Raw genomic sequence first — 17,768 nt, forward strand, 5'->3', positions numbered from 1 at the left:
CTGACTTATTATAGTCTTACCAATAGCAATAGATTTTAGAACACCTAGATTTAGCGATAGCAATAGTAATATAACGTTAATGCAACTAAACGAATGCCTTGCTTTGTTAATCATAATGTTGATGCAGTAGCGTATGTCGTTGTGTTGACTAACGGACATGATAACAACATAACACTGTGTACACATTCAAATTGCGATAATCGATTCTAACATTTTCAAATCGATGCAGTTGAATTTCCCCTTAGGATCGATGCATTGTTACACCCCTACACCAAAGTAACTGGCCCACTGTGTATGTGTGTACAGCTAACTTGGCTAGCGTTATCAACCCAACAGCAGAGGTGGGCAATAGGGTCCAGCTGCAGCGCCGGACGGCCGGAGTGCAACCGGTGTGACGTAATTGGCAGACGCGACTGTCAATCAATGGTCTACCTGACACGCAAACTCATAAACAATGTTTCTGTACTGGAGGTGTACAGTATTTCAATAGGCAACCCTGAAAGGATTATTTTTCTAGAAGAGCAACACAGCCAAAACATAGGCATTGTATGCATAAAAGGGGCAAAAGCTAAAGTTAAGTGACTGTTACTTTTGTAGCAGTAGTTTGATTTGATAGTTTATTTGATAGGGACAGCACATGATCAAGTACAAAATACAGAATTTAAACATGCAGGGTTGTAGCAAGAGCTAATTTACACACATGCACGCACAGTACAAATATACATTTATTGAAATATTTTCACTGTGCTCCTAAATATTTTTGGGTGCTTCTAAATTTCTTTGTGTGCTCCTAAATTTTTTCATTTAGGAGCACATGTGCTCCTTGGGAAAAAGGTTAGCGTAGAGCCCTGGTTCAGTAAAGACATCCATCAGACATCCAACTCTACAGTAAAGACATCAATCAGAAATCCAACTCTACAGTAAAGACATCAATCAGACATCCAACTCTACAGTAAATAATAATAATAATAATAATTAATTTAATTTATATAGCGCTTCTCAATAACCCGAAGTCGCTGACAGTAGTCGGGAGCAGGGGTACAAACAAAGAAACGAAAGCAAAGAAACAAAAACAAAACAACAAAGAAACAAAAACAAAAGGAACATGAGACCATGGGGGGAACGGGGGAGACAGCCTGATGGCACAAAAAAAAAGACTGGAGACATATCAATCAGGTTGGAGGGGAGGGGGGGGTTTAGGGGTGGGGGGGGTTGAAGGCAAGGGAGAACAGGTGGGTTTTGAGGCGAGCTTTGAAGATGGAGAGTGTAGGGGAGTCTCTGATGGACTGGGGGAGGGAGTTCCAGAGTCGGGGTGCAGTGCGAGAGAAGGCCCGATCTCCGAAGTTTTTAAGCTTGGATGTCGGGACAGTGAGGGAGGCAGTGGAGGAGGACCGGAGGGAACGGGTGGGGCGGTAGGGGAGAAGGAGATCAGTCAGGTAGGGGGGGGGGGCAGGCTGTGGAGGGCTTTGAAGGTGAGGAGTAGTGTTTTAAAGTTAATGCGGTGTTTGATCGGGAGCCAGTGGAGGGAGTGGAGGACAGGAGTGATGTGTTCGCGGGACCGGGTGTTAGTGAGGAGGCGGGCGGCTGAATTTTGGACCATTTGCAGTTTATGACATTCATCAGACCTCCAGTTCTACAGTAAAGACATCAGTCAGACATCCATCAGTGTAGGTTAGTTTATTAGGACAAGTGCATGACAGTAAGGTTAGTTAGGGTTAGATATTTTAAATTCTTTTTATTATTTCAGATAATGGTTGATGAAGTGCGTCTTTAGTCGACAGCGAAAGATTGGACGGGTTTCGGCTGTCCTAACTGGGGTGGGTAGTTCATTCCACCATTGTAGGGCAAGGACTGAGAATAGGTGACTTCTCTTTGATGACCCTCCCGGAGCTTGGATAGGAGTAGGTCTGAGGCGGCCAGAAGATGCAGAGCGTAGGGGTCTTGAGGGTGTGTAGTTAGTAGGGATGCACCGATATGAAAATTTGCCACCGATACCGATACCAATTGTTCAACTAACACAATCGGCCGATACCGATACCGATACCGATATTTGTGGCAAAATATTTGTTTTAAATATTTTTTAAATATTAAAAATTTTTGTAATATTTTTTTTTTGTAATATTTTTTGTTTTTTTTATGAAACTACTGTATATTTGTCTACCTGCTGGGCTGCAGCGAGATACTATTGTCTCAACCAATGACATTTTGATTGACAGTCGATTCTGCCAATTACGTCACACACCGCTTGCACCCGCCTCTGCTGTTACCACCAATCGGCAAGCGTGTTGCATTTTTTACTCCTGCTTTTGTCCGCCATTGATTTTGACGAGAGGTTTTCTAGAACAACAACACGGCGCGGCAGACGTTTAGCTTTTAGCTCCGCAGGATGACTTAAATGATTTTACTGCAACTAATGTTATAATAAAACAAAGCCTTTCTATACATGTGTCTGATTGAAAACGTTATTAACAGATTGCAGAATGGGTAAAACTCAGGGCTCTGTGAGCAACGGAAGGAACTGAGCTAGTATAATAATAAATAATATGCTGATGTTATGAACGTGTAACACTAACTATATAATGTTAATGCCACAAAACGAATGCCTTGTTAATCATAAGTAGTAACTTTGATGCAGTAGCTTGTGTGTGTGTGTGTGGGCCGGGGGCGGCGTTGTGCAGGTAGGTCGCGAGTGAACTTTTTTTTGTCTTGACGCTACACAAATTGATGGATATTTATCGGCTACTGCCATCGGCACATTCAAGCTTATCGGCCGATAGGCCGATTGCAGTCAACAAGGCACTTATCGGCCGATACCGATACCCGACCGATACATCGGTGCACCCCTAGTAGTTAGAGACCATTGACCGGAGGTAGGCGGGAGCGGTTCCCTTTGCTGCACGGTATGCTAGGTTGAGGGCCTTGAAGCAGATTCGTGCAGCAATGGGGAGCCAGTGCAGGTCCCTAAGAAGTGGGGTGACATGGGCCAACTAGTAGGTTTGAGATCAGGCGGGCTCCTGCATTCTGAATGAGTTGAAGAGGCTTGGTGGCAGTGGCCGGGAGGCCAGCGAGTAGTGCGTTGCAGTAGTCGAGGCGGGAGATGATGACTGTTGATTGGATTGGAGTTGGGTGGCTTCTTTTGTCAGGAAGGGGCGGATCCTTCTGACGTTGCTCAGGAGGAATCTGCAGGTTCTGGTTGTCGCTGCGATGTGAGCAGAGAAGTTCAATTGGTCGTCGAGGACAACACCAAGGTTTTTGGCGGTCGGGGACGCTGTCACAGCTGCATTCTCGACTGTGATGGAAAGGTCGGTCAGGGGGGAGGATTTGGCCGGCAGGTGGAGCAATTCTGTTTTGCTTAGGTTCAGTTTGAGGTGGTTGGTCGTCATCCAGGCGGAGATGTCGGACAGACAGGCCGAGATCCGCTCAGAGACGTGGATATCTGAGGGAGGGAAGGAGAGGAAGAGTTGAGTATCTGAGGCATAACAATGATATGAGAAGCCATGAGACGTGATAATGTTACCCAGTGATTTAGTGTAGAGGGAGAAGAGAAGGGGTCCTAGGACCGAGCCCTGGGGGACACCCGTCCGCAGGGGGCGGGTGGCCGACAGGGTCCCTCTCCATGACACTTGGTAGGAGCGGTCATTGAGGTATGATGTCAGCCATGTAAGCGCAGAGCCAGCCACTCCCATTCCTGCAAGGGCCGCGAGGAGGATCTGATGGTTGACTGTGTCGAAGGCTGCAGATAGATCTAGGAGAATCAGGACAGAGGAGAGGCCTTTCGCTTTTGCTAAGTGAAGTGCCTCTGTGACAGCAATGAGGGCCGTTTCTGTGGAGTGGCCAGTCCGGAAGCCAGACTGATTAGGGTCTAGGAGGTCATTCTGTAAGAGATAAGCAGTAAGTTGGTTGGATACAGCACGTTCAAGTGTTTTAGAAAGGAAGGAGAGAAGAGAGACAGGACGATAGTTGCCTATGACGGTGGGGTTCAGGGTTTTTTTTTTATGAGCGGCGTGACTCTGGCTTGTTTTAGGAAGGTGGGGACCACCCCCGAGTTCAGTGAGGAGTTGATGGTTGCAGTTAGGAATGGGAGGATGTCCGGTGCTATGGTCTGGAGGAGTGGGGAGGGTAGCTGGTCCAGCTGGCATGTAGTCGGACGGTCAGGGTCTCGGCTTCTGTAATGGGAGAGAAAGATGACAGAGTGAAGGATGAGGTTCTTGATTCAGTATTTGGAATGGGTGGGGGTTGGGAGAAGGAGCTGCGGATGTTCTCCACTTTTTCCTCAAAGAAGATCGCGAAGTCTTCGGCAGAGAAAGATGAGGGGGGTGGGTGGGGAGTGAGGAGGGAGGACATGGTAGCATGCAGTTTGCGAAGATTCTTGGCGGAGGCCTCGATGCTATGGTGAAAGAAAGAAGCTTTGGCATTAGTAATGGTTTTGGAGAATGTTAACAAGAGGTTGTGATATGTGTCAGCAGTAAGGCGTGACTTTCTATACTTCCTCTCAGCCGCTCTCAGGACCTGTCTTTGTTCTCTCACTGCATCTGTCAGCCATGGACTGGGTGGGGAACGGCGGGCAGGTTTCTCAACGAGGGGACAGAGCTTGTCGAAGGAGGTTGCAAGGGCTGAGCGGAGGGTGGAGGTTGCCATCTCTGTGGGGAGAGCAGAGAAGGTGTCACTCAAAGGTAGAGCGGATAGTATGTCAGGAGAGGGTGGAGGGGGATAGGGAGGGCAGGTTGCGTCTGAGTGAGATGGTTTGAGTTGGGGTGAAGACCTTTCAGTTAAGCATGAGAGTTAGTGAGAAGGAGGTTGAAGAGGAAGAGGGTGCAGAGAGGGAGGGAGGAAGAGGGTGTGGAGAGGGAGGGTTGAAGAGGGTGTGGAGAGAGGGAGGCTTGAAGAGGGTGTGGAGAGAGGGAGGGTTGAAGAGGAAGAGAGTGTGGAGAGAGGGAGGGTTGAATGTCTCCGGCTGTCCTTGAGCAATGACCGGAGTGTTGAATGTCCCGTGATTAAGACGGGGAGGATGCAACCCTCTTTGCGCCGCCCCTGTGCCTCAAATAGATTCGCTATCAGCTCTATCTTCAATCTTTCAAAATGTTCAGTTGCTATCGCTATCAGCTCTATCTTTAATCTTTCAAAATTTTCAGTTGCTATTGCATGCACTCATCTGTGTTTCACTACACACTTGAGTGCATGCTTACCAACTGTTAGTCTGCAACACTACTATCACCGACATCTAAGAAGGGAGATCCCCCCCTTGAATGGCCCTTCTAAGGTTTCTCTCCTCCACACTGCCTTTGGAGCATTTTTCCCTATTGTTAGGTTTTAGTGAGTTTTTCCTTACCTTCGCGTGGGGTATGTCTGGGAGTGCTTGCATTCTTTCATTTATTTGCATTTATTTTAAATTTGTTGGACCTTATGGTGTTCTTGTTCTGTTCTTGACTTATTGTTATGTTTTCTTCTTGACTTGTTTAAAGAAGACATGTACGCCCCATGGGGACATTAACGTGTGTTGTCGGGCCTTATAAATAAATTTGATTTGATTTGATTTAAGAGGAAGAGGGTGCGGAGAGAGGGAGGGTTGAAGAGGATGAGGGTGCGGAGAGAGGGAGGGTTAAAGAGGAAGAGGGTGCGGAGAGAGGGATAGTTGAAGAAAAGGTGGGTGCGGAGAGAGGGAGGGTTGAAGAGGAAGATGGGTGTGGAGAGAGGGAGTAGCATATTATATCAGTTGTTTACACGTTGATTGCTGTACATCTGATACCATCAGCCAATGTGTTCAGTAACATAGGTTAGGAGGACATGACATTTCCCGGGTTTACAACAATAGACCTATAATATATAGGCTAATACTATAAGTTGCATAGCAGGACTGTGGTCAGTTTATCTTCAATACAGTCAATTCCAATTGTTAAAGGAACGCCAACATTATGGGAAATGCACTTAACACCTTCTCCAGAGTCAAACAAGAAGATAGATACTGATTTCCTCTCTGTGCATTCAGTAGAAAGCTAGCCTAGCATAGTACAAATTAATGGAAGTGGATGCAGACCAGCTAGCCTAGCTGTTGGCCAAAAACACCTCCCGGAGTTTTAAGCTAGGTGGTCTGTATTTGCTTCCATTAATTTGTGCTAAGCTAGACTAGGCACATTTCCCATAATGTTGGCATTCCTTTAAATTGCATAGCAGGACTGTGGTCAGCTTAGCTTCAATTGAGTCAAATTGAGTTTTTTATAGAAGCTGCAAAGGTAGCGATGCAGTGTTATTTATCCTATTGCTAAATAGGTTTGATATGATGACCATCTTGCTCAAAGGTTTGTATGTCAAAGTAATGATACATTCCTTCCAACAACGATTTGATTTAAATTATTTAGGCAAACATTTGTTGAAAACGGATTTTGAAGCGGATGCAACGTTGGGGAACCTTTTACCATAGTGGTATAAGTCATGTGAAAATGTGACCCTAATTGTTGGACCCAGGGGCTTCTGGTAACCCGTCCCAACCCCTTTTCTCTCCCTCTCCTTCTCCCCCAGGTGTGCGTCACTCCAACATCATATGTGACAGCTGCAAGAAGCACGGCGTCATGGGGATGCGGTGGAAGTGCAAGGTGTGCTTCGACTACGACCTGTGCACCCAGTGCTACATGAACAACAAGCACGACCTCGCCCACGCCTTTGAGCGCTACGAGACGGCACACTCCCAGCCGTGAGTACGGGGCCACCCATCCCCTTAACCCCCACCCATTGTGCTGCCTGTCCCATTAACCCCAATCCATTGCGCCGCCCGTCCCCTTAACTTTATAGAGCACTTCTCAAAGTTAGTGTTTCACAGAATCATTTGACTAATTTGCTCAATTTGAATCCACTCGACATTTGAGTAATTACTTACTGTTAGTGATTCATAGGAGGAAGTGTCTACCAGTGCTTTGTCCTCTGATTAACCTTCATGGCCTAAGAGGGATCGCCTGGTTTCTCACTATTTAAATCACTAGGTTTCACACAGAACTTGAGTTATTTTGATCTTTTTGCAGACGGAGAAGGTTTGTCAACCGGGGCCACAGGTCCAAATCTACAATAACACTGTCCATGTTGTGTATGAACATTTTGATTTGGTCCTGACAAACACACACACATGCACACACACACTCTCACACTCTCTCTCTCTCACACACACACACACGCACACGCACACACACATACACACACACACACACACACACACACACACACACACACACACACACACACACACACACACACACACACACACACACACACACACACACAAAAGCTGTGGCTATACAGCTAATGAGATGGGTTCTAAGTGTCTAAGGGTATCCAGATGAACTGAAGTGGCTTTCTCCCCTTTCATCCACTTCTTCTGCATGAGTTGACCGTAAAGCTCGCTGTCTGAATGACAGATGGCCAGATCATATGCGTGACACACTGAACACAGCACAGGGTTGTTATCTATATATATATATATTAAATATATCTCTTCCTGTGTGTGCTGTCTGTTGAGTGTCTTTTCATGGTCATGACTTTGATAAAAACAAGCTTTCATTAGGTAGGCATGTGTGCTACATAATGTGTGCTGCAGTATGGATGTCTATCAAGTTAACGCTAACCTTTACTTTAATAATGGACCTGTACAGGTGTTTTGGACCATGTTCATCTAGTTATTGTATGCCAGATTGCTGAAAATGCTGCGAGTAATATCTGGCTATCTTTTGTGGTGTTCTGTTTTTGGACCAGACCTAAGGCTTTGTTTATACATGTGTACGACCCACTTTGCTAGAGCTGTTGACAGTATGGTGGAACAGGGCTCTGCTCTCTCACATCTGTGTTCAGTTATGAAGACGGACTATATAACTGACTAATCATTACCTTCATTTTATTGACAGCTTCTGGCAGTGGCAACTCCTTGTGTCTATGTGCTGTCCATGACACTGACATGCAGCTGCAGTGTTTGTGAGGTGCGTGTAGCTCACGTGGAGAGGCTCTGCAGCCGAGCACTGAGCCCTTGTGTGGCCATGCACAAAGCTGCTTTAATGTGCAAATAAATCATCGTCATCGGGTCCACAAGGTCATCTGAGTCCGGCTTATAAAACGGGCATAAAACACATTCCTTCGTCAACGGGCCCCAGTGACCGATGAATTCAGGACATCACCAGCTGGTATGATTTCGTCTGAACAGAGGTTGGCTGGCTGCCAAATGTGCTTTTGCATTTGTGAAACATACCAGTCGTTTATATTAGAAATGGCAGCAGCGAAGCAGAATGTGCAGCTTGCTCCCTTGTCTCATTTCGTTTCCAACCTCAGTCTTCCTTCTTCAGCAATGTCCTTCATTAAGGCAGTGGGTTTCGGTGGAACAAACACCTTTCTGTGAGGATGGGTAGAGAGACACTCAACTAAGGCCAGCTCGTTTATCTTCTTAATGAATAGGAAGAAGCTATTTACATTAGCTTGAATAATTAAGGATGATTTGACATAGGGCGGTTAGGTGGTCGAGCGGAGATTGCGTTCGTCACCAGCCCCGGAGCTGTGAGCTTGGTTCGCCTGTTCGAATCCAGCTCACAGCTCCGGGGTTGTCACCAGCTTGGCTGGCCGTCTGCACTGATACAATTGGCTGTATCAGAGGGTGGGAGAAGCTGGCGGGGTGGGTCCGGGTCGTTGTAAACAGCGACTCCTACAGTTCGGTCGGGGCGCCTGCTAAGCGCGGATTGGACGTGAGGGGGATAGTGTGGTCCTCCCACACGCTACGCCCTCTCAATGAGAATCCGCGCTGCCAGGTGAAAAGAAGCGGTGATTGGCTGGACGTGTGTCGGAGGAAGCACGTGGTAGCCTCCACTCTCCCAAATGATCTGACTGTGGGGGGTAAAGCGCAGCGACCAGGAAGGGACTGGGAATTGGCATACGACTAACATTGGGATGGGAGAAAATCGGAGGAAAATGGAGGGGGAAAAAGACAAAAAAAAAAAAAAGGATGATTTGACATTATGATCATATAGGCATATTTTTATGAGTGATGAAAATAATTAGCGATTTTAAAATCAACAGTTTTCAAGTATTAACATCACTACTATGTCACAAAAGCATGTAGAATGTAAAACGTTAGGTTGGCAATAGTTTAGCAATAGGTTAAAAGTGTCCTTATATCGTTTTAAGTTTTCGATATGCAATCGTCTATCCGACCCGGAACCGGAAATGAAAATTTTGAACCATGGGAATTGTAGTTTTTCTGCGGCCATTTTGTAGAGGAGATTCATAGATGTCGGCCAGCGTTGAAATTTCTCCGATCTACACTTCCTGTCACATACTATGGTGGTTCAAAGTTCAGCATTCTGAATGAATCATATCAATAATTGTTATGATTCGCGATAATAAGCCACAAAAGGTAACGTTTTTGACAAATATTGAAACGCAGTCAGTTTCTCCTCACTATTGTTAGCATGTAGGAACAATTAGATCTGAAATTAGTTTCAAAACGGTTACACTGTGGGGGAAATAAAAAAGTACAGTAAATATCAGTATCTGTTATTATGCACGCCTGGTGATACTAAATCCAAATTGAACTCGGGCATTTGAAAGATACTATATGTATATATATATAAATGTGCGAATTGGCTATAATAAGGTAATGAATAAGCATATATTCTATATTCTATAATAATATTTCAAATTGCATTGGTCCGGATGGGAGAATTCAGTACTGTATATACAGAACCTTCGGTTTTATCATCTTCCCTTTATTAATTTCCTTAGATATTTTGTACACATGATCTCAAGAGGGTACTGAACGAGGTCAGTGGCAGTTTTTTAAGTCTGGTCATTATTATCATGGTGTTATTCACTGTCAAAGATGAAAAGAAAAATCATAATTCATATTTTCTTGTTTCATCACAATTTAAGCAAGCCTAGTAATAGACACAATATTTCTGACACTGAGAATACATTCACTGAGGTCCATAGATGTACCTAGATACCAAGAATATGCAAATAGCCCTTGTAGAAGTGGAGCAATATTCCATTTACCTAGGTATACATTTTATGCAGATTTTCACCTGGGGTGGAACAGGTTAAGCTTGTTATTGCCCTTGTCTAGAAGACATTGCCAGATACACAGGGGGCAGCAGAAGGGACTAGGCACCAGTACATAACAAGAAACTAGGGTTGCATATTGTAAGCACGTTCCTTACTCGATCATTGATAACATTAACGATCGATTAATTGTAACTAAAATACCAAATTTACCAATCAATAACGAATGTATTTGTTTCCTCAATCAAAAGGTTTATTTCCACAGCAGCGACATATTGCATTCTCACACCATTGCATGGCATATGAAACATATAGAAATGTAGAGGCCTAGACATAATTATTATTATTATTATTTTTTTTATTGGTCTTTTTTCCCCCTCCATTTTTCCTCCGATTTTCTCCCATCCCAATGTTAGTCGTATGCCAATTCCCAGTCCCTTCCTGGTCGCTGCGCACTTACCCCCCACAGTCAGATCATCTGGGAGAGTGGAGGCTACCACGTGCTTCCTCCGACACACGTCCAGCCAATCACCGTTTCTTTTCACCTGGCAGCGCGGATTCTCATCGAGAGGGCGTAGCGTGTGGGAGGACCACACTATCCCCCTCAAGTCCTATCCGCGCTTAGCAGGCGCCCCGACCGAACTGTAGGAGTCGCTGTTTACAACGACCCGGACCCACCCCGCCAGCTTCTCCCACCCTCTAATACAGCCAATTGTATTAGTGCAGACGGCCAGCCAAGCTGGTGACAACCCCGGAGCTGTGAGCTGGATTCGAACAGGCGAGTAGACATAATTATTAAAACACATTTGTGTCGACATTAAGCAGCAAGCTGCATGTGGCAAAAAAATAAAGAAAGAAACATCACTTGCCACTTAAAAAAATCAAAAGCATGTATTTAACAAACAAAAAAATTAGTTTATATTATTTGTTTTATATTAGCTTAACACTTGTGCCTTGCTGTTTGGTTAATTTACCTTTAGAATGCTGGCCTTTCTAATCGTTTCCTTGGTCGCTGCACTATGTTTGCGAAGCTGTGTTTGTGTTCTGTATTATAGCTGTAGAGACACGGTGTGGCCCATTTCGACAAACATTACTTTTTTTTTTTTATCCACTTTTTTCTCCCATCCCAATTTCGTATCATCCAATTCAACCCTCCCCTGTCTCGAACGCTGTTTCTTTGCCTCCCACAAGCCGGCTGCAATGTGGACTAAGTCATACATAGCACGAGTCTCCTCCGATACTCGAGGTAACAGCAGTCGCATCTTTTCACCTGCGTGGCGCGATCTCTCAGCGTCAGGGGTCTGCGCTTTGGAGGGGCGCCGCCCCCATCACTTCCTGATTCTACTGTGCAGGCGCACCAACCGACCTGTAGGAGTCGCTGTCCACAACGCCCGATCCCCACCCATCAGTTTCCCACCCCCTAATACTGCCAATGTGTATTAGTACAGACGACCAGCTAAACTGAAAGCAATGTGGAGCGCTGGGCTCGAACAGGCGAACCCAGCGTCTCCAGTATTCGTGGTGAGCGCCTTGCCCACTGCACCACGTAGCCGCCCGACAAACATTACTTGTAGTACAGCATGGGAATAATAGTTTGTTTCCACACGCTGTAGTTTGTAGTTTATTACACGATGTTCCAAGATAATAGTCTTTTTTCATAGATAGATAGAGATATGTGCAATAAGCCCAAACCGTTCTGGCTGATCCCCTGAAACCCTGAATACTCCCAAATCAAAGGTATATGATATGTTATATGTATATATATATACCATCACAAAATCATCAAGGGGGGGGGGGGGGTTGTTTTAACTCAAAACTATGATCGCGTTTGCCGAGCATGCTTTTTGTCCGTTGAAACACAGAACTGTGATCGTTAGAAAAACACGTTTCAGATTAGGTAAAATAGACATAGAATGAAGCTTACCTTAGCCAGAAAGTATTCCAAAAGAATAATTCCAAGTGATCGCATCGCCATCACGATACCAGTGTATATGTCTATACACGTTTCGATGGTCAAATACGCTCATGCAACGCAATCCAGAGGCGAGGACTGTGAATTTCTGTCCCAGGAGAAGGAGGGGCCGCTCGCGAGGAGAAACTGAAAATGAAGCGGACTATCAGCCCAGAGCCCCATGCAGTTCAGACACGGGACGATACTGCCACCTGGTGATAGTCGATCAGAATGCAGTTCCAATGTGTCAGGACGTGCCTAAATGATGCAGATCGCTCTGGGCAACTGTGTAGAGCGGGGATCAAAGTAAAAAGATCAAACGATCCAAAAACGACTTTTTACGTTTATGGCACTCAGCGGTCTGCGGCCAAACACGTAAAAAGCAGTTTTTGTCACAGACTGTGTTAAGAACAGCCAGACATGTGCCCAAATTATATTTGGCATGGAGAACAAATGTGGCCTGATGACAAGGGTCTCTTTGTTATTATGGAATTAGTTTGTGTAGAGATGCCATTCACTTCCTCCTCAGAGATTCCAAACATAGTGTAGTAATGTAATCCATGGAGGAGATTTGTTTGTCAGCAAATTCTTCGCATCACCTTGTTTTCTGGAGCAATTATTTGTATTAATGAAAAGTAGTTCCAAGAGTTGAGCATTTGGAAACAATGTGCCTATTCAGGAAGTCCTCTCTAGACGAATGTGGTACAAAACAATGTATTTTTAACGCTTCAAAAAGGCAAGGCCATGCAAATATCTTGCTGACATACACATTTGAATACGATATTCTCCCAGCGGTGTCCCTCTGTTAGGTTTTAGTCCACACTATTTTAAAATTTTCATAATTTCACTGAGCTACATCGAGGAAATGTTTGCAGAATTATATAAAATTCAAACAAATTAAAACGTGTTGAGCTTTAATAATAACAACAATAGGGCGGTCAGGTGGCGTAGCGGAGATTGCGTTCGTCACCAACACCGGAGATGCTGGATTCGCCTGTTCGAATCCAGCTCACAGCTCCGGCGTTGTCACCAGCTTGGCTGGCCGTTCACACTAATACAATTGGCTGTATTAGAGGGTGGGAAAGCTGGCGGGGTGGGTCCGGGTCGTTGTAAACAGCGACTCCTACAGTTCGGTCGGGGCGTCTGCTCAGCCCGGATAGGATCTAAGGGGGGTAGTGTGATCCTTCCACACGTTACACCCTCTCAGTGAGAGTCCGCGCTGCCAGGTGAAAAGAAGCGGTTGATTGGCTAGACGTGTGTCGGAGGAAGCACGTGATAGCCTCCACTCTCCCAGACCGACTGTGGGGGGTAAGTGCGCAGCGACCAGGAAGGGGATTGGGAATTGGCATAACGACTAACATTGGGATGGGAGAAAATCGGAGGAAAAAGGAGGGGAAAAAAAGATCAATAAAAAAAGAAAATAATAACAATAACAACAATAATGATAATAATTTAATAATAATAATATGGGCTCAGGAGGCAGAGCGGTCATCTGGTAAACGGAAGGTTCCCGGTTCGATTCCAGCTCCTCCCAGCAGCATATCAAAGTGTCCTTGAGCAAGACACTTCTTGCTAACTGCTCCTGATGAGCAGGTTGGCACCTTGCATGGTTGCCTCTGCCGTCGGTGTGTGATTGAATGGGTGAGTGAATGGGTGAATGTGAGGTATAAACTGGATAAAAGTGCTCTATAAATGCAGTCCATTTAGTAACTCTCAAACCAAGTGCCTTTGTGCAAGATAGTGTATAGTTTTAGGGGCATTCTTTGCCATTATATTTAGGGGATTATTGGGACTATGCACATATCAGTTAGTTTTTTGTGTGCAAAGGTGATTTAATAGTGACAGGGTTAACCAATAACCAGGTGAGAGAGTGAATTCACAGGAACCCAAAGAGGACACATGAGTCTTTACCAGTAGAGTCGGATGATGCAATACAGCAGTGATCCATTGTAATTCAAACAAATTTAACTAGATTACCATGCTAGCACTCTCACTTGCACTGGATTAGCATGTTAGCATTTCCCTGGTGGAGATGTATTAGTTAATTGGTAGTGGCATGCCATGCGCTGACCAAACTGAGGCACCGTACTGCACAATGTGTATTGTATACACATGGTCTCCATTCACTACTCCAAGTCAATACTTACCATTGGATTTGTTGTTTTACTGTTCTACTCAAACTTTTTCTCAACACCTAATGGATAACATTTTCTATCATTTTGCACATTCAGGAATATATCTTAGATTTGGTGACACATAGTCATTGATTTGTGAGAATTCTGCAAGAGATGCCTAATTTCCTAAGTTCAGTGAATGGACTGTGCTGTTTACTTGTGTCTGTTTTGTGGTAAGTAGATACATTGTGAAACGTTGTGTCAGTAATGGCGTGTCGACAGGCGCATGTAGTGCAACATATGGGGGCACCATATGTTTACTAAAGGGGAGGGGGTGGAGAAACAACAACTTCCCACTTGGTTAATCGGCTCCCACAGACCCACACTGACGTATAAACATGCGCAGACACACACACAGTGCCAGAGAGCCTATCACATAGACTTCAGCTAATCCTTTTCTTGCACATCAGGCAATTCAGCACCACCTGACCTCCTCACCTCCACACCTAACAGTCTTGTTTATGGAGCTTCCTGACCTAGTCTCTCTAGTCCCTGAGTTTTCTGGTACTTGTGCTCTATCTCTCTTCTTCAGGCCAAATCTTTGGGAATTTCCACTTGATTTGAAATCTCATAGTTTGGCTGTTTAGAATTTTCCAGTCATTTCTTTCCTGTAAAATAGTTGAACCCTTTAGGACTTTCTTAGATCCTTCACATTCTAACTACCAGAACTTTCTCGGATCCTTCACATTCTAACTCCCAGGACTTTCTCAGATCCTTCACATTCTAACTACCAGGACTTTCTCAGATCCTTCACATTCTAACTACCAGGACTGAATGAATGAATGAATGAATGAATGAATGAATGAAAACTTTATTTAACAGATTGCAGAATGGGTACAATACAGTACGGCTCAATACACACAATTGTTAAGGGGATGCAGACCTGAGAAAGACGTTTGTCTTGTTTCCATCAGGGTCCCCCATTTTCAATTCATATAGGACTGTCTAGGATCCTTCACATTCTAACTACCAGGACTGTCTAGGATCCTTCACATTCTAACTACCAGGACTGTCTAGGATCCTTCACATTCTAACTACCAGGACTTTCTCAGATCCTTCACATTCTAACTACCAGGACTGTCTAGGATCCTTCACATTCTAACTACCAGGACTGTCTAGGATCCTTCACATTCTAACTACCAGGACTGTCTAGGATCCTTCACATTCTAACTACCAGGACTGTCTAGGATCCTTCACGTTCTAACTACCAGGACTGTCTAGGATCCTTCACATTCTAACTACTAGGGTTGGGAATCACCAGAGGCCTCAAGATACGATACTATCACGATACTTGAGTCACGATACGATAGTATTGCGATACTAAATATATTGCGATATGCTGAGTATTGCGATATTAATATTGCAATATATTGCAATTTATTACCTTTTTTCAACTGCAAAGTAAAACTTTGTCAACATGTTTTATCTAATAAAATAAAGTTCAGTCTGTTCATCTCACTTCAATCATTTTTATTGCAGAACATGGTATTTTCTCAAGCAGACAGATGTAAACACTGTAATCTGTGTTGCATGTACAGTACCTGACAAACTGAACTGTTTGTATTACAGTCATATTCCAACTTAACTGAATGCACGCGTGTGTGTGGACTACTGTACTATTACAGGTATTGAAATGAACAATGCAACTTCCTTATAAAAAAAAAGTTAAAAAAAAGTATAAATAAATTATTAAATATCGATACTTGGAGTCCCTGTATCGATACAGTATCGCCACGCAAAGTATCACGATACTACTACGTATCGATATTTCCCCCCACCACTACTAACTACCAGGACTGTCTAGGATCCTTCACATTCTAACTACCAAGACTTTCTCAGATCCTTCACATTCTAATTTCTAACAGGATTGGGATGAGTTCACTTTGAATTCACTCCAATAGAAATAAAAACTACAATTAGCAGACTAATGAACTGTAGTCACTAAAACATTAATTTTCAATAATATAATTTTATATATATATAAGATATAGGGAAGGAGTTTCACATTTTGAAGGAAGTCCCCTACTGATTTGACTGAATTGAAAGGGAATCGGGCCAATGCCAGCTTGACAGAATTGCTTGTAATTTCCACTGGAGCTGGATCAGTGTGGGGCTATTCAGACGTGTACAAGTAATTTCTCGTCTACAATGTCCATTGTTTGAATCTCCAGAGACTTTCTCTGTTCACCACTTCCTTTCTGACTTTGCTAACCTCTGATCTTTTTGTTTGATAAAATAAGACAATTGTTGCCAGACAAACCGCATTGTTGTCTGGCACTACACAGCAATGAATAGACAAAGAATGTACAAGGGATAAGATCATCAACAACTTGACATGTGCTGTTGGTGACTGACATCAGGTAGATCCCCGAATGGCTCGATTTCTCAATCCACCTTTTGACCATGCCCCTAATCTGAGCCGTTGAGTAGATCAGGTTTTTAGCATCTCATTATCATTACATCATTACATAGCATAGTAATTATGAGATGACACGAGGAAGAGTAAAGGAAAGGATGACTGTAATGCCAAACAGTGGGGCTAGCCACTTGTTTACTTTTGTACACGAAAATAACTGAACCAACAGGTGTGTTCATTATAACCTACCCTTTTGAGTTACGTAGCTTGGTCTAGAGGTGTACCGTTGTTTAACCCTTGTGTTACTGGCTGCTAACTCTGCCATTATGTCAACAGGCCGTTGACCCAGATCTATTCCAGGGCCATAAATGACAGTTTGTTAGGTGGGATTAAAAGTCCCTTAAAAGACCTGTTGGCTCTCTCCAGACTGAGTACTCAGACTGAATACCAGCGATGCGTCAAAACACAGGGCTATTATTATTAAGTCCAACAACAATTAGCTCAGGTTTCTCTAGGTCATTTTCATTTTAATATTATTATTTAATATTAATATTATTATTTGGAAGGGACCATATGTATTAATGGACAATACATAAAATGCACTGTAAATACACAGGATTTAGCAAGATATGCAAATTTTCATCCTCAGTCCCCAAACATAAAACAAATAAAATACAAAAACAGCAATACAAAAACATGTTAATACAAAAGAACAATAATTTACAAAAACATGGCTACAAAGCTAAAAGGACCAAGACCATAAAGGTCCTATATATGGTCACATGCTTGGTGTTCTAGAAACCATTATTTTTTTACTTTGAGTTTAAAAGTAGTAAAGGTTAGACATTCTCGAACTGTTCCACAACATACTTCCCTGCACTGACGAGACATTCTGACTGAAAGTGGTGCGTCGGCGCTGCACCTCACAATCCTCTCTAGAGGTCGACCTCTTTGTAAAATCTAAACTTTTGACCAATTAGACCACATTTTGGTTTAAGTCGATAACTTTTTAATTGTCTTTAAAACAGGTGTACGTATGCGATGGGATTTAGTTTAAAATACAAAAGTGTAAATGGAGTTAATAAATAAACAACTCATACATGGTTTATTATGCCCCTATAGACTCTGCCTTTTCCTCACTAATGTCATCTGTGTAATTTGTCATTCTGGCTTATTATGAAAATAATGTTGACATGGCCTAGATATATTTTCCTTTTTCCTTCCTAATTTCCTTTTTTGCTTCCTGGGCGCAGTGATTTCATTT

At 43.7% G+C, this 17,768-nt stretch overlaps 1 protein-coding gene across 2 annotated transcripts in view; it reads left to right on the top strand.

Moving 5' to 3' along the window:
* mib2 (MIB E3 ubiquitin protein ligase 2) overlaps window positions 1–17,768 on the top strand; it is a 185,510-nt gene that overhangs the window by 94,187 nt on the left and 73,555 nt on the right. For both annotated transcript variants that reach the window (XM_084332644.1, XM_084332643.1), the window contains exon 3: window positions 6,517–6,688. In XM_084332644.1, the coding sequence (XP_084188770.1) occupies window positions 6,517–6,688 (172 nt within the window). The remainder of the gene's footprint in view (window positions 1–6,516; window positions 6,689–17,768) is intronic.

The sequence above is a fragment of the Notolepis coatsorum genome (assembly GCF_963971535.1).
Source record: "Notolepis coatsorum genome assembly, chromosome: 17".
Taxonomy (NCBI): domain Eukaryota; kingdom Metazoa; phylum Chordata; class Actinopteri; order Aulopiformes; family Paralepididae; genus Notolepis; species Notolepis coatsorum.